Source organism: Thunnus maccoyii, chromosome 19, assembly GCF_910596095.1.
Source record: "Thunnus maccoyii chromosome 19, fThuMac1.1, whole genome shotgun sequence".
Lineage (NCBI taxonomy): Eukaryota > Metazoa > Chordata > Actinopteri > Scombriformes > Scombridae > Thunnus > Thunnus maccoyii.
This window is the reverse complement of record NC_056551.1, coordinates 27,884,761-27,909,642: the sequence shown is the minus strand read 5'-3', so window position 1 is coordinate 27,909,642 and position 24,882 is coordinate 27,884,761. Positions and strand designations below refer to the sequence as shown.

Below are 24,882 nucleotides of genomic sequence, written 5' to 3'. Positions count from 1 at the left end.
ACAGAGCTGCACACAGCATTAAGCCAAGTGTGCCTCCAGCGGTGGACGCCTGCTTCATTTCACAGAATCAATAAGCTCGGCTGTGAGGAGGTGTGAGCTGCTCCTCGGAGACCAAACGTGCTCATTTAACTGACTGCATTACAGCAGGAAATACAGAACGCTGAGAGAGTTTATTTATGGACTCCAGGCACATGTTTCCTGTCCGTCCCTGAACGTAGCGTCAGATGATGTGCATAATAAGTTCCTCACAAACCTCAAAGCCTCTTTCATTTAGATTTCCGGACGTATGCAGTTAAAACCCTCGTGCGTGTTCTCTCACTGTATTGTTCAAAGGACGCTCTGTCCTGCAGGAATCTGAGCTCACTGTTACTTTATCTGTCAGGGATGAAGATGTGAAGAGTTCCACTCACACTGCTCAAGAAGTGAAAGGACTCCAAATGGCATTCGATAGCTTATATAAAGAAAACGTCCTTCTTGTTGTGATTTTCTGTTATTTATATCCTGTTCTGATACTGGAAGTTAAACATGGTCCAAAGTTCCAAAACTTGAGGTGAATGTATGTAAAAATGCTGCCTGCAAGTCAAAAGTCAGGGCTGTTCTATCTGTTTTTATGTTCTTCTTCTTGTTCTTCTTCCTCTTCTTCTTCTTCTTCTTATTATTATGACAAATACCCTATCAGAAGGCACATTATCACTGAGTCATTGAATTCCAGTTTTTGTACAGTTAATTTTTTCTTTCCATTGCTTTATCTACTAACAAAGAAGTAATTTAAAGTCCAACTCAATGTAGTATTATATTTTATGATTAAAAAGAGGTAAAAAGGTCTTTTAACTTAATGACAGGAGCTGGGGGGGGCGTCGGTGTCTGTGTTTGATTGACAGCAGCTGAGCTGGTAATTAGCTATCTAGCTGCTAACTGACGTTAGCGGTGCACTTTTTCCTGGTGAATGTTTGTTTGGCGGCTCGTTCAACAAGCTGCAGGACAAGACGTGTGTTGGTGTTTGTATGTTAGATTAGAAGGAGACTTTAGCAGGGAAGCTAATGTGGGTTGTTGTTCAGAGTCTGTGGCTCTTGTGTTGCGTAGCAGGATGCAATCAGGCTCAGTGCGACCGTCTGCTCTGCCGATGGTAGAACGCCACGTTAACGCTTTTTAAAGATAAGATTTGATTGGCTGTATGGAAATAAGGATTCCAGCTAAGTAAGAAGATGTGATGTTTTCTGAAAGGAGAACACAGGACAAGTGATTTACAGAGCAGATATGTTGCTGTAGGAGACAAAGAGGCAGTTTAATTTCAGTTGGACCACGATGTTTCCCTAAACCTGACCAGACCTTAACACAGCGTTGAATTCCAGTTTTTGTACAGTTAGTTTTTTCTTTCCGCTTCTTTATCACATGTTGCTTATCATCTCATCTCTCTAAATAAGAAGGTTTTCCTGTGCAATGAGGGATTATTAGTGATATCTCCAGATAAACTTTAGATAATAATATAGTTTAGATAATCTGAATAAACTGCTGGTCTGTTTACAGCCTGTCTGATCGTCTCACCGTCTCACATTATCAGAACCGATGAAAATGACCTAAGACCTAAGTAATAAACAGACTAATGACCCTTTAAATAAAATCAACAGTGTGCAGCTCATTAATGAATTCACTCTAAAACATCAACACTGAACTGATAGACCGGAGGCTCATTGAGTCTGCAAGGTCGACTCATTTATCTGTTTGACCTGGAAGAAAGCTGCTATTAAGACTTCCTGTTTGTGATTAAAACAAATCACAGCTCTTCTTCTTCTCTGCAGATATAATTTGTTTCTGTCTCTCTCTTGTCTCTTCCTCTTCTTTCTCTCCGTCTGTCAGACGTTTTCTGTCAGATAGAGTGAAAAGTTTGGAAAGACAGTCAACGGTGGAGGGTTTCAGGCACACAGCCCGCAAACTTTCCTGCTGCAGCAGTTCCAGTTTCTGACTCGTCTCTCTATGGAAATGAGGATTATAAATGTCTTTTGTGGGGAATATATTCTCCAGAAACACTGTAAAAAACACTTCCTCTTCCTATTACGATGCTCAGAGATACTGCTGAACTTTTTACAGGTGAACTCCAGTGATTTCTCACCTCAGCATGTGTTTCCAGGTGTTATATGTGAAAAAGGAGTGTAAAGTCTTTAGTGGCTCCAGAGGTTATAATTCACTGGTAATAATTTTGATAACTTATTAATTGTTTCAGTCATTTTTTTAAAGCAAAAATGCCAAAAAATCTCAGGTAGCAGCTTCTAAAATGTGAATATTTGCTAGTTTTTCAGAGTTTTTCATGATAGTAAACTTAACATCTTTGTGTTTTTGGCAGTTGGTCAAACAAGACAAATCTGAATATGTTCACTTGGGCTTCAGGGAATAATGATCAATACTTTATATATGTACACTGAACAATCAGCAGATAGAAGAAAATAATTACAGTCCTCCTATGATGGAATAATACAACTTTACAACAAATGAGCTCAATAGAAACTAAAACTATTAAAGTCTTCAAACAGAGTCTCTCTTCAAGACCAGGACTAGCATGCTAACATTAGCAAATTAGCACTAAACACTAAACTGACGAGGGTGATGATGTCATTAGTTTTACATGTTTAATCATAAAGTATTTTGGACCTGATGTCTGCGCCAGATGGAAGGTCGAGTGATCATGAAAGTTTTTACAGTTCATCGCGAGGGCATCATGAATATCTGCACCAAGATTAGATTCACTCACTGATGCAATGTATGTAACTCCTCAATAAGAAATCAGCCCCATGGAAACACACGGCAGCACTATTACTGTGTGTGTGTGTGTGTGTGTGTGCGCGTGTGTGTGTGTGCATTTCTGTTCTTAAACTGGATCACAATCTGCCAGTAGATGTTTGAATGTTCAGAGAAACATGTTCCATTAGATCAGACTTTGTCAGTGATAATAAAATACTCCAGAGCACTACAGTACTTCCCTTCATGTAAACTTCTATATGTGGAGTACACAAGGGGACTGTGTGTGTGGTCTGTCATAGACTACTTTTGGGGACAAATTTCAGACTCAGGACCAGTTAATTGGGGACAAAAATTGTGTCCCCAATTGGGAAAAAAACGATATTTGGGTCAGTGGTTGGATAAGGTAAGTGTCCAGGAAATTAATGTAAGTCTATGTGATGTCCCCAAAAGTGAGCATGGTCTGATATGTGTTTGTGTGTGTGTGTGTGTGTGTGTGTGTGTGTGTGTGTGTGTGTGTGTGTGTGTGTGTTTCTGCAATATCAGTGTGTTCATTCAGAGCTTCACACTATGTTGTTTCCACTGCAGATAACCTTTGTTCTTGTCTGACTGAACAACAACACTGACAGCGCGCACACACACACACACACACACACGCTCACACATGTTAATTGTGGTCATATTCATATTTAATTACATCTGACATCACAGATGGAGGTGATGACAGCTCACAGCAGTGGCCTCTCTGTTACCTCTCTCTGTCTCTCAGCTCACGTCAATGAGATTTGTTGTAATAACATACAGTACATTCATATTAATGTAATACTATACAGTACATTCATATTAATGTAATACTATACAGTACATTCATATGAATGTAATATTATACAGTACATTTATATTAATGTAATATTATACAGTGCATTTATATAAATGTAATATTATACAGTACATTTATGTTAATGTAATATTATACAGTACATTTATATAAATGTAATATTATACAGTACATTCATATAAATGTAATATTATACAGTACGTTCATATTAATGTGATATTATACAGTACATTTATGTTAATGTGATATTATACAGTACATTCATATAAATGTAATATTATACAGTACATTTATGTTAATGTGATATTATACAGTACATTCATATAAATGTAATATTATACAGTACATTCATATTAATGTGATATTATACAGTACATTTATGTTAATGTGATATTATACAGTACATTCATATAAATGTAATATTATACAGTACATTTATGTTAATGTAATATTATACAGTACATTCATATAAATGTAATATTATACAGTACATTCATATTAATGTGATATTATACAGTACATTTATGTTAATGTGATATTATACAGTACATTCATATAAATGTAATATTATACAGTACATTTATGTTAATGTAATATTATACAGTAAATTCATATAAATGTAATATTATACAGTACATTTATGTTAATGTAATATTATACAGTACATTTATATAAATGTAATATTATACAGTACATTCAAATAAATGTGATATTATACAGTACATTTATATAAATGTAATATTATACAGTACATTCATATTAATGTAATATTATACAGTACATTCATATAAATGTAATATTATACAGTACATTCATATAAATGTGATATTATACAGTACATTTATATAAATGTAATATTATACAGTACATTTATGTTAATGTAATATTATACAGTACATTCATATAAATGTAATATTATACAGTACATTCATATTAATGTGATATTATACAGTACATTTATGTTAATGTGATATTATACAGTACATTCATATAAATGTAATATTATACAGTACATTTATGTTAATGTAATATTATACAGTAAATTCATATAAATGTAATATTATACAGTACATTTATGTTAATGTAATATTATACAGTACATTTATATAAATGTAATATTATACAGTACATTCAAATAAATGTGATATTATACAGTACATTTATATAAATGTAATATTATACAGTACATTCATATTAATGTAATATTATACAGTACATTCATATAAATGTAATATTATACAGTACATTCATATAAATGTGATATTATACAGTACATTTATATAAATGTAATATTATACAGTACATTTATGTTAATGTGATATTATACAGTACATTCATATAAATGTAATATTATACAGTACATTCATATTAATGTGATATTATACAGTACATTCATATAAATGTAATATTATACAGTACATTTATGTTAATGTAATATTATACAGTACATTTATATAAATGTAATATTATACAGTACATTCATATAAATGTAATATTATACAGTACATTTATATAAATGTAATATTATACAGTACATTTATGTTAATGTAATATTATACAGTACTATTACATTTATATAAATGTAATAATACAGTACATTTATATAAATGTAATTTTATACATAACATTTGTAGGATAACAAACCCAGGAGCAGAAGAAAAGTTTAATTCTTTATGATTCCTTTTGGCTAAACAGTCTGTCTGTGGCAGTGACCTCTGACATAACTATAAGAATGTCAAGGACACATGAACAGGACTAAAAACCTTTGCCTTCCTCCACCAGCGACGGGAAGACGTAAAAAAAGGAGAAGAAGAGAGGGAGCGACTCAGAGGAATGTGGCTTCGTTGTGACGGATGGACAGTTAACAACAAATTAACAACTTTGTTTTTACCTTCAGATACAAACATGGACCATCCTCTCTTCTTCTACTAGTTTTACATTCTGGGAGAAGTCACATTCCTCTGAGTCGCTCCTTCTCTTCATCTTTTTAATGTCAATCAATGTCTAGAAGAGTCAAAATGCAACTACATGTGTAAATATATAAACTCTTAGCTTGTCTAACACATGTTAACTTTTACTTTGTTTAGAACAACTTTATTGGTTTTGTATTATGGAAATTCAAACTCTGATTCAAAATGTACACATATTATTGCATTTGGTTTATTTCATATTAACCAAGTGTATTATTTAGCTGTTTGATTGCTAGAATAATGCTTTCGAACTAGATTTAATTACAGATTAGGAAATTAAGATTAATTTCATTCTGTATTGTATTTGTTTAATCAATATTACAGCTTCTAAATGTTTTCTCATTGGTTCTCATGATGTATCAACACTGACAACAGAATGAATGAGTCTTCAAATATTCTATAGGAATAAAATGATCTCCCTTTTATTTGAGAGACATTTTTCTCTGTTTACAACGGAATTAATTAGTAATCAATGCATTTCCTCAAGAGAGCGCTAAGGATCATTTTTCTTTCAAAACCTCCCAGACTATAAAAACTTGACAACCCTTTGTTGTTCTCTGCTGCTCTTCTTCTGTTTTTCTTTGCCTTGCTGACCTCCGCTGCTTCTTCTGTGTTTCCTCTCGGCCCTGCAGCTGTGATGTTTTGGCATTTTTTATTTCTATGGCTGAGAGCTGAGAGCTTCAGAAAGACTCAACTAAAAGACTGCAAAGAAGCCGAAGCTACAAGCCAAGCCGGGCCGACCGCCCCTTGAATAAACTATTATTTTTGTAATCTCCTATTTTTATCATGTAGTTAACTTTTTCCAAGGACTCTTCTGGTTAGTTTAGAGCTCCATGCATCCAACTCTGCAGCCTGCCACTGAACACACTCACCTCTCTGCTGTGTGCGTGTGTGTGTGTTTGCTAGTCTGAGACTGGATTACTCCTCCTGAGAAGCAGCGAACCGAAGCTGGTTTCACTGAACCTGCTGCAACGGTTCTCATCCGGCTGGTGACCCGAGGATAACCGAGTCTGTTTCGCTTTGCTCGGCGCTTTCCGGGAAGTTCGCCCAATCATCAGCTCTTCATCACCATGGAAACAGAAGGAAAACCAGCTACCGTGCTTCTGTCTCAGAGCTGATGCAAGAGCTATTCAACAATTCAATTATTATTGGCTGTAGTTAGAGTCTTGGCCCCTGATGGCTTCTTTGACTCATTTTTGATAACATTCATTCATTTATTCATTTATTCTGTCGGCAATAACTTGTTAATTTAATCCACCCATTCATTTATGCATCCATTCATTTTGATTGTATATATGTATATATATATATATATATATATTTAGTGTTTCCATTCATCCCTGTCACACAGTAGTTGAATAAATATCTTGATTTATAAGTTGCCAAGTCATCGTATCTGTGTATTCCTTTATATCACTGTATTCAGAATTCACCACTTTCAGATATAAAACTGATTCATTTAATTATTTTTCCTCCTTATCAAATAATTATTAATGAATTCATCAATGGAGGTGGTGTCCTTATTAACTTTACTTTATTATTAATTTCCAAGTGTAGTTACACTTGCTACATGTTTTTATAAATGTAATAATATGTAGTACATTTGTATAAATGTTAATATATATAGTACTTTTATATACATGTAATAATATACGATACATCCATATAAATGTAATAACATACAGCGTATTTATATAAATGCAATAATATAGAGTACATACATTTATATACTGCAAGAATTCCTTTTAAACAGATACGGATGCCCAAAGTGTTAAATACATAATAAAGACATAATGAAGTAAATCATAATTTGAATAAATACAGACAAAATATACAATCATAACATTGTGAGTAATAATGATAATAAACAATATATTTTAAAAACAATGTGATTGACTAATCAATTACCTGCCTGTGTTTGTCTCCGCTGACAGACAGAAGGTTCAAATCCACAAACCTGTTTTTAATTCACATTTTTAATCTGCACATCAGGAAATCTGAATGGGAAAGAAAGAAAATTCAATGAAATATCTATGAAATATCAACGTTTTCATGGTTGGACACCAGACGTATCCTTTAAAGCTCCGTCATCTCGCCTCCCTTTGCAAATATTTGTGTTCTAGTTAACTATTTTGCAACTACTTTGATAATCAATTAGTTGTTTTAAGTAATTTTTTAAGATGAAAATGCCAAAACTCACTTTCAAATATATATATTATAATACAAATGAATATTTTCTGGTTCTTTTAGTCCTCTATGACAGTAAACTGAATATCTGGGGGACTTTTGGAAACACTGATCAACATTTTTCAGCATTTTCTGACATTTTATGGACCAAACAACTAATTGATTAATTGAGAAAGTAATCAACAGATTAATTGATAACAGAAATAATGGTTAGTTGCACAAGGATCATGATTGTAGCTTGTTGATGTGTTTGTGTATGAGCTCTGAACCATCATGCTCCTCATGTTTGTGTAATAACAGGACAGATTTCGTTAACCTTTAACAGAAAACATCTCTGCAGAGTTGTTGCTGTTTTACTGATAAAAATATGAAACTATGCTGGTGGAGATCGCAACTTTAACTGAGGGAAATGCCATCGTGTCGCACTCTAAAGGTCTTTCTGAGGACAGGGTCGCTGTTGTCTTTTCAATTAGACTCATGTAATTGGATGTGCAGGACTGGAAGTTACAGTAGTAACTATGACAAACACACTGTACACGTGTTCACACATGACGCTGAGATGTGACATTCACACATTTGTGGTCTGATCTCACTGTAACTCTCCAGCACCTCGCTGCCAGTGAAGATAGCACTTTGTGCACCAGGGAGCTTCTTTGCTTCTTTTTTTGTTAAGGTGGCAGACATCATCTCAGGGCTGCTATGTCGAGGAGAAAGTAGCAGAGGAAGAACTTCACAAACACATCTTAGAACAGCTTCATTTTTTTAGTTTTTAATGAAATTCAAGTCCAGTGAATAATCTTAAACGGTTCCAAGGTGATAGGTAAACTGCCAAAGGTTAAAAAAAAAGTTAAGGTTACCAACAACTGAAAGAAAATGTACTTTTATTTCAGTTTTTCAGTTCAGGGATCAAGTGATGGGTTAACAGCTTGCAGCTTTTCTGCAGTAATGGACGTAAATTAAACCTTGACATTCGATGCAAACGTTTCAACTGGTGTCCAACTTTAGTTGATGACTTCCAAACTCTCTGTCTGTATAAAAGTCTGGAGGTAGAAGAGTGATGGTCTGGGGATCTTTTGCTGGATCCAGAGTTGGTGGCTGGCAGCATGGACTAGGGGTGTGCCCAAATACAAATACATTATTCGGCATAGCACAAATAAGTTGAGCTACTCCAAAGAGACTCTCCATAACCTGTTGTTCCTCTTCTCCTTTCCACAAATTTAGGTTGTAAAAAATTGGCAATAAATGAAAAGTACAAAGCAAGAATCACCTTTGAAGTTCTTCCCTACATGTTACACGCTGTGCTGTCTCTGTGTTATGGGTGTATAAATACGTAGACGTCTGTCTGCAATGAGTCGATGAATAAAGTTTTAGCTCAGTAGTCAGCGCAGTCGTCTATGATCTGGGAGACTCCAGTTTAAGACCTGATGTGGGGACCTCCTTCATAAGGTAGTTTATTCATGAACACTTATTGTAACACTTAAATTTTATAAAATTAAAAGTGTCATAAAAACAAAAACAGGACTTTTTATTCGAATACAAATACAAATACACATGCAAATACTGGGCTCTCTGCACATCCCTAGCTTGGACTTAAAGGATGACAACAGCATTCTGCAGAGCCATGCAGCACCTCTGGTCACTGATTCATCCTACGTTTAACTTCTACAACAGTGTTGAAACTTTCCAAAAATGTTTGATTTCTGTTGTAGGAAGAATGTGGGTTCACCGGTTATATGGCTACTTTAATGAGTTAAAAACTTGTTTGTACATTGAGACATTATATATATATATATATATTTCCAGGGATGGTTCAAGGTTTTGCACCCTGTGTTTTGAAGTTTAAGCTAAAATACACGTTGTTTCAGTTAAATATTAAACAAGAATAAAGTTGTGTCTCAGATCCAGATTATACACTAATTCTAAACAGGCTTTGAGTCTGTCATGTGTAGAGCTGCAACTAACGATTATTTTCATTATAAATTAATATGTCAATCATTTTCTTGATTAATTGATTACTTGTTTGGTCCTTTAATTGTCAGAAAATGGTGAAAAATGTGGATCAGTGTTCCCCAAAGTCCAAAACAACGTCTTCAAATGTCTTGTTTTGTCATAGAGACTAAAGAAACCAGAAAATATTCACATTTAAGAAGCTGGAATCAGAGAATTTGGATTTTTTCATCTTAAAAAATGACTCCAAACAATTCATTGATTAATAAAATCGACAAAAACTAATATTTAAGGAGCTGGAACCAATTTCGGACATTATTTATTTAAAAGATTACTCAGAATGAGTTGCTGATTAATTTTCTGTTGATGATTGACTAATTGATTCACTGACTAATCGTTGAAGCTTTAGTATGAAGTATATAGAATTAGTATGATGATAATAACACATCCATATAATGACTTTACTCACATTCCAGTTTTTATTTCAGTGATTATGAAGCAACATTTTACCAGGTCACATGATCCGTTCACCTCAGACGCACAACAACGGATGGATGACTGTATTTCAACAGTAAAAACAGCAACAATGTGAATTTAATAAAAGTCTTTTTCTTCTCTTCTTCTTCTTCAGATTCTTCTTTGTCGAAGATGAGCCCCTGCTCTGAAGCAGGGAAACCCTGTAACCCCTGTCTGGACGCGGCGAAGGCGTGCAACCTCAATGAGACGTGTAAACGTCTGCGCTCTGCCTACAACTCTATCTGCAGCAAGGCCACGCCCCCTCAGCCCGCTCTGGCCAATCAGGAGCCGTGTAGCCGGAAGAGGTGTCAGAAGGTTGGTGTTGTTTAGCAGGGCTGACGATTGATCAACTAATCGATTCATTGACTAATCGTTGCAGCTCTAACATTTAGTTTAATGTTGAATTCTAAAAGGTTAATTTGAATATGACCGGAAGCTGAGCTGTTTAAATGTCACAGTTATCTTTTAAATAAACCTTTAAATAAACCTTCAAGCTGCATTATGCAGTGTTCCACAAGAAGAAGAAGGAGGAAATATCAGTTAAATAATTCTGTCAGCTCAACAAAAACATCTGTGATTTAAGTCTCCTTCCACTCAAAAACATCTTCTTCTTCTTCTTCTTCCTTCAGCTGGATGTTTGTTCTTCTTCTCTGTGCAGAATGATGTATGTGCAGAGTTTGTTTTCACATTCATCTGCTGAAAGAAAGAAAGTTTCTCTGAGTTCACCTTAAATCTCAGTTTAAACACATATTTAAGACATAAAAATAATCTGCCAGGAATAATAATTTGTGTCTGATATGGTTTTTCTTCACTGTAAAGTTCATTCTCAGTGTTTCAAGTTTCCACATCACACTTGTTTCACCAGTTAGCTGTAGACTAACTGGTGAACATAGTGGAGCATTTAGCAGCTAAAGAGCCAGATATTTCCCTCAGGAGTTGGTGGAGAGTAAAAACTGGACTTACATTCAGAAACACGACTCCACATGAATGATAATGTTGCTCCGTAACTGCTGGATGTGGAAATAAACAACTGTTTGCTAACGAGTTCAACATATCAACTTAAAAGATGATGATATGTCAGATAATATGTTGATTAGTGAACAAAACATCAGTTAATCAGATGAGAATCAGAGAAACTTTCCTCCTTTAATAAATGAATGTGATCATTCAGCGGTAACGTAGAGCTGCAACCATTATTTTCATTATTGATGAATCTACAGATTATTTTCTCAATTAATCATTTAGTTCATAAAACATCAAGGAAACAGTTAAAAATGCCTCTTAAATATTAGAGAAACTATTTCTAGAGTTCAAGATGATGTCATCAAACGTCTTGTTTTGTCTGAAGCAACTGTCTGAAACCCCATAATATTTAATTTAATATGATGTAAGACAATGAAAAGCTGCCAATTCTCATGTTTGAGAAGCTGAACTGTCAAATTATTGAATTCATTTTGTGTCCATCGACTAATCGATGTAAAGAAGAAACCTGTAGCAGCGTTTCAGTAAAAGGAAGAACTAGAAGTTGCACTTTTCATTTATTTATGTATTATCAGGTTAAAAAATAAAGTATAAAGGGAATCTGCACACACTGGAAGCTCCGTACAGACAGTAGAAGTCATCATAAAAGCTTTCTAAGACGATGACGGTTAACTCTTTGTGTCTCAGGCTCTGCGTCAGTTTTTCGAGCGGGTATCATGGGAGCTGAGTTACCCTCTGCTGTTCTGCTCCTGCCCGGACCAGGCGTGTGCCGAGCGCCGCCGCCGCACCATCGTGCCCTCCTGCTCCCACCAAGAGAGGCACAAACCCAACTGCCTGGAGCTCCGACGCACCTGCCGCTCCGACGCTCTCTGCAGGTGAGACGTTTTTTTTGACCTTTTGTGACCCTGCTGCGGTTTCTACATGTTTTTATTCACAACAGCGGAAGACTTTCTGCTTTCGATGCAGCTTGTTTCACTTGATTATCAAGCGAGAGGAGGAACTAATCAGTGAAATCAGCTGCTCGAGTGTTTAATTGGAAAGAAATCTGGTAGACTCTTGGGTCAAAAATTGCACGTTTGATTGATAACTACTGGCTTTAAAGGTTAGAGAAGCTTGAAGTGGAGGAAGTGAATCACTAACTCTCCCTCCTCCCTCGCCGACTCCAGTCGAGGTGCCCTTGAGAGAGGAGCGGCGGCGGTGGCAGACGAAGCACATGCGTGATGGACTGACTTTCTCTGGATAAATAGAAGTAAAACACGGTGACGGAGGCAGGAAGGGAGTTCATTCTGAGGAGGCAGAGTTGAAGAAAGATGAGGGTCAAAACACATTACAAACAGCATTTAAATAAAGTAAGTTGGGTATGAAAAAAGGTAAAAAAAAATATAAAAGACAACCAATCATATACATCCAGACACATATCAGCCAATGGGGCATCTACAAAGATGCGTTGGATATATGGTCATGTGGCTTCAGGCCAATCTTTGTCCAAGAAGGGACATGGGTGACTCCATATTTGGTCCATTAACTAGAAAGGTGCAACTATGGAGGTGGTACTTGGGTTTTTTGTTCATCTAAAAATGTGCCTATTAGATATGGCATATATTAGAAACACTTTGATTAGGATAATGACAATAATAATAATAATAGTAGTGATAGTAAAGATTAAAGGCTTTATAAAGTACTGTGTATAGAGAGAGCAGAAAGATGCATAATACAACAATATAAATGGATAAAAAATATTAAAAAGTAAAAAAAAAAATATAAAAAACACTACAAATCCACATAAATGAGAGGTTGAGAGGCAGAGTTGAAGAACATGGCAGAAACTGTAGACGCAGAGAAGCAAAGAGTCTCAAGAGATAAGAGTAGTGACTCTTGAACTCGGTCAAATCTGAACAAACAGACGTGATAAACATCCTGTTAGACTGATTTGCCATAAATATGTCTGACGTCATGACAACAGATAAACGTCTGTAAAGTTAAACAAACAGGCTCCTCATGACTGCAGAACCAAAGAATCATCACATTTTTAGTTTTCTTCAGTGTTAAAGTAATAATTGTTTGCATGTTTTATTATTTGATTAATTATTATGTTGGTTATGCTTCAAATATTAATAGGGACCGAGCCCAAAAGGCAGAGGACTACTGTAATACAGGAGCGCCACCTATGTAACTAAAGTGGCTGCCACTGCCCGTAGGAATGTCGTAGAGAGATCAAACCAAAACTCAATTATTCGTCTCATCAAGACCTACAAATCATATGCTGACACCCCTGACCTAAATCCAACAGGAAGTCCGCAATTAGCCTTTCAAAATAAGACTTTGCCCCAATTTTGGCCCCCAAACAAACGCTATCTCAAACTTTAATAGATGACTTATGACACTGTGCTGAAAAAATGTTGTTAAAAACTTTGTAATAACTCGAACGGTTTGGATTTTATGAGCCCTGAAAGTTGCAGTGCCACATCACACCTTACAATGTAAAACAATGAGGAGGCATGAACTTTATGTCAAATAGAGGCTTGTGACATCTAAACTATAAGTCTGACCACTTTCAAACCTGTATCAATGGATTCGCCACAAAATTTCCTACTAAAATATGATTTTTAATGTAAGATTTGGCCAAAGTCATGGTATTTATGAGGAGATTTCACAAGAAGTGTACTCTAAAATCCTCCTCTCCAACTGCTCCTGGTGATGTCACTCCCTCAGTGCTGTGAAACATTCCGCAATACACACTCATTATAAAATCACAGGAGGAGCAAGAAAAGACTTTAAAACTCACACTCTAATATCTCAAAAACAGTAAAAGATAGAAAACACATGTAAATTCAAGATTTGTAGGTCAAAGTCTCGTGACTCATTTAAAGTTCAAATGAAGTTTGTATCTAAAACTATGTGGAAGCAGTAAATGTTCAAAAAGGTGTGGGTTCGCTCACACTCTCCATTCAAATATATGAGTATTTTTCTGTGTCCAGCTGCAGTTACTTATTGTCTCTACACACCTGACAGTACACATGTCAATCAAACTTCCAAAATAAAAGCACACCACACTTGAAAGAAATATCCCTCATTTTTAAAAAGCAAAATGATCTGATCCCAACGGGCCAGAGTGCAAGGTCCCGACCAACGCTGCTTACAGCTTTAATTTGATTAATTATTATGTTGGTTATGCTTCAAATATTATTATTATTTAGTATATTTTGTTGTAGCCAAACAGATATATATGAAGAGTGAGTATAAAAGTTAGAAGAAAACTATTTAATGCAGAAAATGATGCAGATGAGATGATTTTAACGATATTTTTGTGACATAAATAGACACAGATAGTAGCTTTGCTTCAGCCTCTGGGTCACATCGGATCATTCAGTCAGTAGTTGGTGTGATGATGTTTATTCTGCTGCACACTTGCAGGATTTTCAGCCGTCATGGCCGAGGCCGAGGTCACAGAAGTTACTCCGGTTTTCTCTTCTGCTGAAGTGTGAATGTCTCCGAAAATTAGAAAGCTAAAAGTGTTTTTTTTTTTTTTTTTTCTCTGACAGCGTTTGGTAGTTTAAGAGAACAGTGAGCGTGTGTTTATGTCTGTAACAGCTCAGAGGTTTGATTTAATTGATTTCTCTGAAAACTGTGAGATATTCATCAGTGCATGCTTCTGTGTGAGTGTGTGGGTGTTGCAGGTCACTTTCTTTTCTTCTACGATGTCTCATCTGAGTAGTGTGAAGTGTGTAAGCATGTGTCAGACTGCTCATTATGTCTGTAAATCTATCTTTAAGGGCAAATATAAACACTTTAAGTTAAACATTAAAGAGATATTTGATTATAGACAAATGAGATTAAGGATAAATTCATACAACTTGTGTTTAATTTTTTATAGTTCTGACCATCATTTCTATCAGTAATAATAACCGGTGTTATGTTGTTCAGCTTTTATTTTTCGCTATTCAAAGTTTGTATTCTAATAGACTGAAGTGTGTTTCTGCAGTTTACAGCAGCTGCTGTTCAGCTCGTCCTCACAAGAAAATCAACAGTATGAAATTCAGGCCAGAAAAAACAACCTATAGTTATATTTCCGCCATCTAGCGGCCGCAGCGATTATGATGCAGTTCAGATTATTCCTTATTAGGAGGAGGCGGTTTGGTGGTTTGCTAGATAGATGAACTTTGCTGCAGGAGACAACTGTCCACTTCCTGTTTCCAACTGCAAGTCACTACAGTTTTTTGTCGTAGTTTTTACTGTTGCCATGACAATCATTTTAACCCAAATTACAATCTTTCCTCAATCAAGTGGCGCCTAAACTGAAGCAGACAAAACCCGTTGAGTTTGAGTTTGCCATAGATGGGTCAACATTGGATTTAGCTGAAAGCTCAGTGTGTCACTATACAAACACCAAATGGTACCTTGTGTGTCTGCATGAAACACCAGAGATGTGTGACGAAGCGTCAGTATTTGATGATCTAGGATGAGGACGTGTTGGTCATTTTGGGAATCATTGGAAATATGCTTATTCTGTTGTTTTGGTGAAGCCACACGACAAACTGCAGAGAAAGGTTCTGTTTCAAAGCTGGATTTTTACTTATTTGCAGAGTTTCACATGTTAATGAGCTTTTTAATGAGGATTTTTTTACTGTTGAACAGAATCTGAAAGTTCCAGTTTGACTTCGGCTCTCCCAGTATCCCAGTAACGCTCTGTTACTCTGACAGTCGACTTGTGGTCTTATCAGTAGTTTGATGGAGGGTTGATATCAGTTTGGTTTCTGTGTGTTCAGGGGACAGACTGGTCCACTGAGTGCTAGCTTGATGCTAGCTTGATGCTAGTTTGATGCTAGCTTGGGGCTGGAGGTGTGGAGACGCAGTTAGCCGCCAGAGGAGAAACGTGACTCCAAACTTTTTTCTCGCCTCTGTTGTGACTATTTGCATAAAACTGGACCAAACAGCTGATGTGTCAGTTGGTTTTTGACTCGTTGTTTCCTTTTTCCTTTAACTTGGTCCTCACATCTCTTCACCTTTCACTTCACATTCTCCTCTCTCCTCTAAACACACTGTTTTTGATCAGAGTTCATACTGCATACACTCCGGTTATTGGACATATTGGCATACAGACCTGAGAACCACATCTCTACACTGAACACTGTCAGTCCATAAAGACATAACGTGAGAGCACATTCTCTGATTCCCTTCGAGCAGAGTTAAGGTCAAGATTTGTTTCCAGGTGCTTTTTTGAAAACAAGTCACCAAATCCAGTGAGTGTGAAGGAGTTTTCATACATGTGTCATATATGAAAATGCTCCTCAGGCGAGCAGACAGCGAAGGACAGACAGCTGTCTTCTTCCCCGTCGAGCCCACCTGGCTTAATGATTGTTGCCATAGAGACAGCGCTAAAGTAAACAATGCTATAGTGATGTGTTGTGTTGTGAGTAGGGACAAGGTCGCCTGGGCGCTGCTGCCTGAATAACTGAGAGTGGTTCAAGTCTTTTCCTTCAGATTTGCTGCGACTTTGAATTGTAACCGCTGCCTCTCCGGTCGATCAAGTTTCTGTTTGTCAATAAATCTTTTTCCAGTAAACATCCATATCTCCTGGAGCTTCTGAATCGACAAAGATCAACATTTCTATAACAGCAACAAAGTCGCCTCCATCACCCTCCACGTGTGTGTTTTTCTGTGGCAGATTGTTGTATTGTTGTAAAACGTCGTCCTCCACATCGGGCTCAGGCCCCTCACGCTGCCTGAACATGCTCGGATAAACTCGTAAACACAAACACGTGTAAACAACAAACCTCGGCTGTCTGTCAGCTGTTTTTTTGGCCTCAGACAACAAAGAGTCGGAGGGAGGAGAGACGGTGAACTGAAGCCTGTTCGAGGCTGATCTCCTGTAAAGATGATCCCCTCCCACCCCTCCCACCCCCGGCCTGTCTGAGGCTGAGCTGCCTGCTGCTTTACTGTGATGTTGAAAACACACATGCATACAGTATATATCTACAGTATATATCTAATAACCGAATTTTTCCAGAGTTTTTTTGTTCCCACACATGCAAAAGTCTTTTTTCTCATCTGTTAAAAGATGCTGATCAGCACAGTTTACAGCACATGCAGAGGAGGAACACCCAGAGACCAGATGCATAAAACTCTGTAGATTCATGATCATAACAGAGCCAGAAACATGCAGATACATCGTTTTCGTCTGATTTATAAAAAGCCGTGAGTACGCATGGTTCTGTTTTATAAATCTCAGTCATTGAGGAACTGGGCACACATGCACGAGGCCTCATTTAAACTCCCATAATTAGCTGTAAATGGATGACGACGCGCTCTGAACCAGCTGTTTTCATATCAATATGATGCGTGATCCACCAGTCTGTACAGCTGTTAATGAAACAAACGGGAAAGAAGAAGAAGAAGAAGAAGTGTTGTGTTGCACCAGCAAAGTTCTCCAACAGCCAGAACAGCTGTCATTATGCACAGCCGTGTGGCTCTTAAACCGTCATAATTCATATCATCAATTCATCACATGAAGCTGTTAACCATCATCAGCAGCCATATCTCAGAAATGTAATCAATGATTAGTTTGTAGCTCATAACCAAACCGGCTTTACAAGGTGTCACAACTGGATAAAATAACAAGGATATTAACAGTAAAAAAAAAGCAATTAATCAATATTACATATATAAATGTGCCCTTGATTGGCATTTTAAAGATCACTGTCTAAAAGCATAACCAAATAATGTTTTACTAAAAGAGCTTATATATTTCATCTCCACTTCATCACATCGCCCTCAGATCACTTTACAGAAACATGAGTACGCTGGTCTGAAGTCAGCGTGAGGTCTTCACATTCTCACTGCACAGTCTGTGTTCATAAATACCAGTTTATGTGCGGGAGATGGCGTCCGCAGGGTTTCTGTGTTTTATGCTTTGTTGTTATTGTTAAAACCCCGCTGATGTCCAGGAACGAGAGAAGCAACACACCGCCGATGAAGTCAGGCAAGTTCTGCCGTTTATTGTTTGGTGGGCCGACAATAACAAAAGTTACAAAAGCAAAAGCTTTCTGCTCGATAGTTGAACGAGAGTAACCATCAGACAATGGAGTCAAGTGAAGCGAGGAACAAAGGGGAAGTGCCGCGGGTGGCGCCAAATCATGAAACAAACAAAACAAAACACACTCCCTAATCCAACTGATCCCCACTGGTTCACTACAGCAGGAAGCAACTGAAACAAACAAAATAAAACCCTAACTGGCTGCCCCTGACCTTACCTGTCAAAATAAAACACACGTTAGCAGCCACCCATAAGGCCTGGTGTTCAACTAGAGAGTCAAATTACCTGCGTGTGGCGCCGAAACAAAGGATGTATAAAAACAAAGAAAAACAAAGTAAGCCTAGTGTCCAGATCCCGAAACCACAAAACTAAAGTTTCAGTCAAGTTCACAGTATTTCACCAAAAGACCTCACAGCTAACTATCACACAAGTTATAACAGGGAGACGCAGACTGCTCTTGCGTGATGGATCAGGCAGGCTGGTGATTGGTGGCTGAGACCTGTGACGAAAAGATGAAGGACCAGCCAAGGACGACTGGGAAGACTGGGGCACCAACGCAGGTGGGCTGATGACAGAGCTGACAGAAGAAAAGACTGAACCACATATAAAGAGATGTTACCCGAACTGTAACATTTATGCATCAGGCTCCTGGAGTCACCACAGTCCTTTAAACTGCAGCAGGTCAACATGTAGTGAAACTATTCAGACACAGTTAAGCAGCAAAAACAAAGAAAACTGTAATTATATAACATTTCAATGTGCTTCAGCTCTGTTACAAAAGTCAAACACTTCACTTCACCCAGAAGTGTGTCGACCTTCACTTTGTGTACAGTGATGTGTGTGTCTCAGCACAAAGAGCTGCCTTCAGATAATTCAGAAGATTTAACACACATGCATTGTTACAGCTGGATAAAAACATGGCCGGCTCCTTGTCTGAGCTTTTATGTTTAAGCTGTGTTCAGTATGTGACGCAGCTTATGTCGCTTTTTGTTTCTCACTCTGAGTGGGTGTCTGTTTGCGCGAGCATGTGTGACTTACAGAACAGAAGAGAATAGCATGGATAAATCAATATCTGTAACTGGGAATGAGACTGCACACAGAAGAGCCCACCGACCACCGGCTGAAAAAAATCCTAACGAGCTCTCTGTCCCGGCTCCTCACACACACCCACGCTATTTACCTCCCCAACCTCAGTTAGACAACAACACATTCTCTGGCAGGTAACTGCTTCACCCCGGTATCATGCATGGAACATGAATCATGTTCGATTGCCTGTAAAAGGAATCCAAAGTAGAGCCGTTCTTTTCGTTTTAGCCTCCATTAACCTCAGATGGAGACCAGAGAGCTGCATAATCACAGGAATCCCGCAGGTCCTTCGGGTCTTGACAGCCTCAGAGGGTGTCTTGTCCCCCACTGTGGATGGGAGCAGGAAAGAGGAGGTGACTGCTCGGGGACTGCTCTGATTGACAGAAGGCATAATTAAATATGGTCTTTGCCGGGAGTAATGCATGAGAAGCCTACAGAGATCTCTAAAAGGTTTTGGACTAGGGCTCTTTTTTTTAAAAAAAAAAATCTATTTGCATTTCAAATAAGAGTGCAATTACACCTACAGTTAATTTTCAACTAGCACCATAGAGAAAATGTTCACTTTGTAGTTTGAGAAAGTTCACACTCTGAAACTACAAGGGAATTAGAGATTATAATTAAAACATGATCTGTATGACTGCACTTTGCTCTACAGTCTCTTGTGTTCATGACAGAAAACAGAGAGAAATAGAAGGCTATCACATGTTAGCATCCATCTACATTTACCACTTTGAGGCAGTCGGTTTTGAAGAAAGTCAAACATCTAGCAGCTAAAGAGACAGGTATTTTCCCCAAGAGACCAAACCAGAGCTAAAAGGAGAGTATATATCGGACTGACATGTTGCTCTGTGTCTGCTGGATGTGGATGTTTGCTAACATGTTAGCCATAACTACTTCATAAACTGAAAATATGGCAGATATTGTGATTACAATTTGTTTTGCTGCCTCCATTTGGCCAAAAAAATCAGATAATGCAGCTTTAACCAAGTAAAGTAGTTGCATAAACTTTCACGACAGAGATGTTAGGAAAAACTCACATGAATGATTTTTGTGACATAAGCTGTTTTTAAAGCACCGACAAACAATCTACATATTTGCATGTAAACTGAAAATATAAAGGACCAACATTAGATCCCTGAGGAACCCCACAAGTCATTTTTTAAAGTCAAACTAATGATCATTTTGCTCTGTGTCTGCTAGATGTTTGCTAACATGCTAGCAACAGCTACTTTATAATCTGATATGTTGTGTTTACAGAGTGTCCTGTTCCCCCCCCAGTGCAGCTTTAACCAAGTAGTTTTAGTTGCCTAAACTTAACCAAACTTTTACCATAGAAGTGTCAAATCAGAAAAAGCTCATATGAATCATTTTTGTGACATTCGAGTTGACAAACAACCTACATATCAGAATGTAAATTGAAAATATAAAGGACCACAACTAGAACCCTGAGGAACGCCACAAGTCATTACTGACATGATGTGATTATGTTGCTCTGTGTCTGCTGGAGGTTTGCTTACGTGTTAGTCATAGCTACTTTATAGGCTGTTTGTTCTCTGATGTGCATCGCGAATAAACATCTGCTTAGAGAGTTGTTCCCCATTACAGCAGAACTTGCCTGAGAATCATTACGTTTTTAAGTTTTCTTCAGTATCACAGTAATCCAGTGATGGTTGTCTGTACATCCAGGAGCTGCTAACAGCTGATTTAGCAGACTTTTAATGGAGACAAATTTGCCAAAATGTAAACCAATACAGTACAGCTGTAGCTCACAGCTAACTCACTGAATCCATGGCACAATAATACTCCCTGTTTACATCCCCCAGAGCATTATGGGAACTGTAGTTCCAAAACTGAGAGCTTGATTATCCCCCAAATTGAATTAAGAAAGGAACAAAGAATGATAGCAGGAGAGACAAATTCCATTAGTACAGCCCACACATTTCTTGGATTGTTTTATTTTGTGCATTTTTGTCCCAAGAGTTCACGGAGCTACAGGACAGTGACAGATGGTGAAAGAATTTTTGCTGATTACTTTGAGTGTATTTCTGCTGCCTCCTTCTTTAATTACCAGACAGAGATGCCCCCCCTGCTGCTGATGGATGTACAGAAACCACTTCTGCTGGAATGAAAATTGTTGCTCACAATGTGCTGAGAGACAGCAATGTGTTAGCAACACAGCGTGTGAGAGAATATGATGTTACTTTTGACCCATAATTGTGACAATCCCCAGTCGGGTTATTTTTTTTTTAGTGGTTTGAGAACAAAATGTCCTTGAATACCAACATAAATATGTAAAATCAACAAGAATTCACTGTCAATCTTATCGTTAAAACAGCAGCACAGAAGGTTGAAATTCCCTGATAAGAGACGTCAGTGGATGTTTAGTGAGAGTCGGTCTTGCGTGTCTAATGGCAGCTGTTCACAAACTGCGGTTTTAAGGTTTCAATTGGGTGTTAAAAGAGTCTGCTGTAAGACGGAGCAATATTGCACAAAAGTGTAAAATGTCTACATCAATAAAATCAAGTTCTTACAGCGTTCACAGAATTTTCAGTCAAAAGAAACACAGATTAGTGACTTTATGCATTTCATTTTAGCATAATCATGACCATGACATCGTCTGACAAAATGGACAAAAAACACAGGTTAATGAATGAATAAAAAGCATCTAAATCAGATGCAGATGTGATTTAAACATGGTTGTAAAACACAAAAATGTCAGCAAAACAACTTATTACAAATGTGTCTGCTGAAGAACATTTGGAGCGGCGACCCAGCCAGATCCTGTGGACGAGAGGCGTCGACACTTAGTGCCACTCCACCCACTCCAGAAAACATATACTTTTATGATTGGGGTGAAGTGACCCTTTAAGACCTTCAACAGTGTCAGACAAAGAAGGTAACTTCTAATAGACCCGTTGGAGGTTTAGTATCTATCCGGACACATCTGGCAGACATGAAGATTTATGAGTATCAGATTCCTTATGACCCCCATCAGACTGAGAACACCGCCACTAATGACAGTGGTATGTATGCAAACACGCACGCCCCTGCACCGAGGCGTGCAGCACTAAACTGCTTTTCCCAACCCGGCAGCAGCAGCTGAGCGGTGTTTTAAGGCGAGGAAGCCAATCTAGCAACTGCATCGCTCCATTACACGGTCAGTGAGGTGAGGTGGTGGCGTGATGGAAATAGCTGCCTCTTTTCTGGAGGTCACAGAGGACGCCGGCGACGCAACAGGCCCCCTCACTGACTCTCTCATGTGTGCCTCTGTGTGTGTGTGTGTGTGTGTGTGTGTGTGTGTGAGTCTACACAAAAGCTTTCTCTGATTCATCTCATCTCTCCGTGCTCGTCTGAATGTGGCCCGGCTGGTTAACAGGAAGTGAGCGATGATGAGGAGCGAGGGATGAGTCGTCTGTGAGGAGAAATAAGGCGAGCGAACCCAGAAGAGAGAGAGAGAGAGAGAGAGAGAGCAGAAAGCAATATAGCCGGAGACGTGACCGCGAGGGCGATCCCTCCTGACGCTGATCGAGAGCAGCACCCAGCAGCTCATGAGCTATGCAAATATGTAAATATTCAAATGAGCAGTCCCACTCAGGGACTGTTAATTAAAGAGAACATCAAGACAAAACAAAGCAGCTAATCACCAAACAACACACAAACACACAAATGAACGGAGAGAATGAGAAGCACATGTGCAGCAAGGTCAGAGACATGTGAACAAATACCTTCAGCGGAGGTGTGACGGTATTATTTTTCATATTATTTAAAGCACAATGACTCAATAAATCAAAAGCGGAGCTCCGCAGCAGCCTGCGAGCTGCTGCTGCTGATGTTCCAATTCACAACAAAGACAAACTCTCTCTGCGCCGTATTTGAACAACATAATTAGATCTGAACCCCAGAGACAAATTATCCCCACAGATACAAGTCAGGATGCAGAAACTGCTGTTTAGATTTTAGCTGCTGCTTCAACACAAATCTGCTCTCGATGTTTTGTTTACTTTCTGAACTTTTAACTGCCTTAAAATAGATGTTTCATGATGTCACACGCTCAGAGAAAGATCATGGTTTCGGTTAAACCTGCATTAACGGATGTTTTGTTCACTAGTTTTCAGCAGAAATAAGCAGTGAAAACACACATCTGACACATCATCATCTTTTAAGTTGATATGTTGAACTTGTTAGCAAACAGTTGCAACATTATCATTCATGTGGAGTCGTGTTTCTGTCCACCTGGTGAATGTAAGTCCAATATTCACTCTCTTTTAGCTCTGTTTTTGTTCTCCACCAACTCCTGAGGGAAATATCTGGCTCTTTAGCTGCTAAATGCTCCACTATGTTCACCAGCTAGTCTACAGCTAACTGTGTCTGTTTGGTTTGGTGCTGAGCAGGTAGTGTACAGCGGCTTTTTACAGCTTTTTCTCTCTGAAAACAACACTATGAGAGCGCTGAGAGTGAACCAGAACAGTAAAAGTTGCAGCCGGACAGATGAACAACGAGCTGAAACTCACTATAAAGCTCCGTAAAGCCGAGAGGAGCTGCAGAGTCTCTGATAATTCTCTGACAGCTCAGACATTATTATAAAATATATACATTATAAGTTAAGATAAGAAGTGAGAGAACTATCATGGTTACAATAATAAGCATGTAGGTAAAGTTAGGGGATAATAGTGGTTGAAATATTGACATAATTATGAGCACTAATAACTCGTGTTAAGTGTATTAAATGTTGATGGGATAAACTCGTCTTTTAAAGGTTAGAGAAACATGTAATGATGCGTTTAAGGGTTCAGGGATGATTGACTTATTCATGATAATTAAATAACATCCAGTGGATCTCTGAGGAGTTTGTTAAACCGTGATTGACAGGTCAGGGTCACAGAATGAAGAGACGCTATTAGACGGCATATGTGGTCTGAATGTGTGTTTGTGAGTATTTACATTGGAGATAATTGTGTTGTGTGTGTGTGTGTGTGTGTGTGTGTGTGTGTGTGCGTAGGAGAAGGTGAAGAATATTAAAATCTAATTACAGCGAGGCTGAGTGAGTCCAAATGGCCTTATTACTGACTGGCAGGCGCACACACACACACGCACACACACACACACACACACACACACACTGACTATAGGCAGAACTGGGAGCATCACAGTTGCATCGATGACCAGTTCACACATGGAGACGTCATGAGAGCAAATAGCTCGCTGCTGGAGAAGATTTAATACATGTTTGCATTAGTGCCGGCAAGAAAAGAACAAGAAAATCTTATGTACTGATTCTTTTTTTTTTAGATCTGTGTCGACACTCATATGTACAGCTTCAGGAAATAGCCACAGCCGCAAGTCCAACACTAACAAAAGCTCTCACCTTCTCAGCTTTTATGAATGACCAAACTGGCTGCCAGCAATCAAAACAGAAGCACATTGAGCCACATTTTCACGATACGCTTTTTAGATCTCGGTCGTTTTTAATTATATATTTTATCCGGATGAAGGATTTTAGTCATCAGACGTCTTGATCTGAAGTTATCAGAGAAACAAACTCAGCAGATGTTAGCGGCGGCTCAGCTAGCAGCCTCTCCGGACGTCCTGTG

General features: G+C 38.0%; 1 protein-coding gene across 1 annotated transcript in view; it reads left to right on the top strand.

Annotated features, from left to right (window-relative positions):
* The window catches only part of gfra2b (GDNF family receptor alpha 2b), a 123,293-nt gene that overhangs the window by 72,204 nt on the left and 26,207 nt on the right, over window positions 1-24,882 (top strand). Inside the window, exons 4-5 of the mRNA XM_042395488.1 lie at window positions 10,307-10,506; window positions 11,860-12,047. Of these exons, the coding sequence (XP_042251422.1) occupies window positions 10,307-10,506; window positions 11,860-12,047 (388 nt within the window). The remainder of the gene's footprint in view (window positions 1-10,306; window positions 10,507-11,859; window positions 12,048-24,882) is intronic.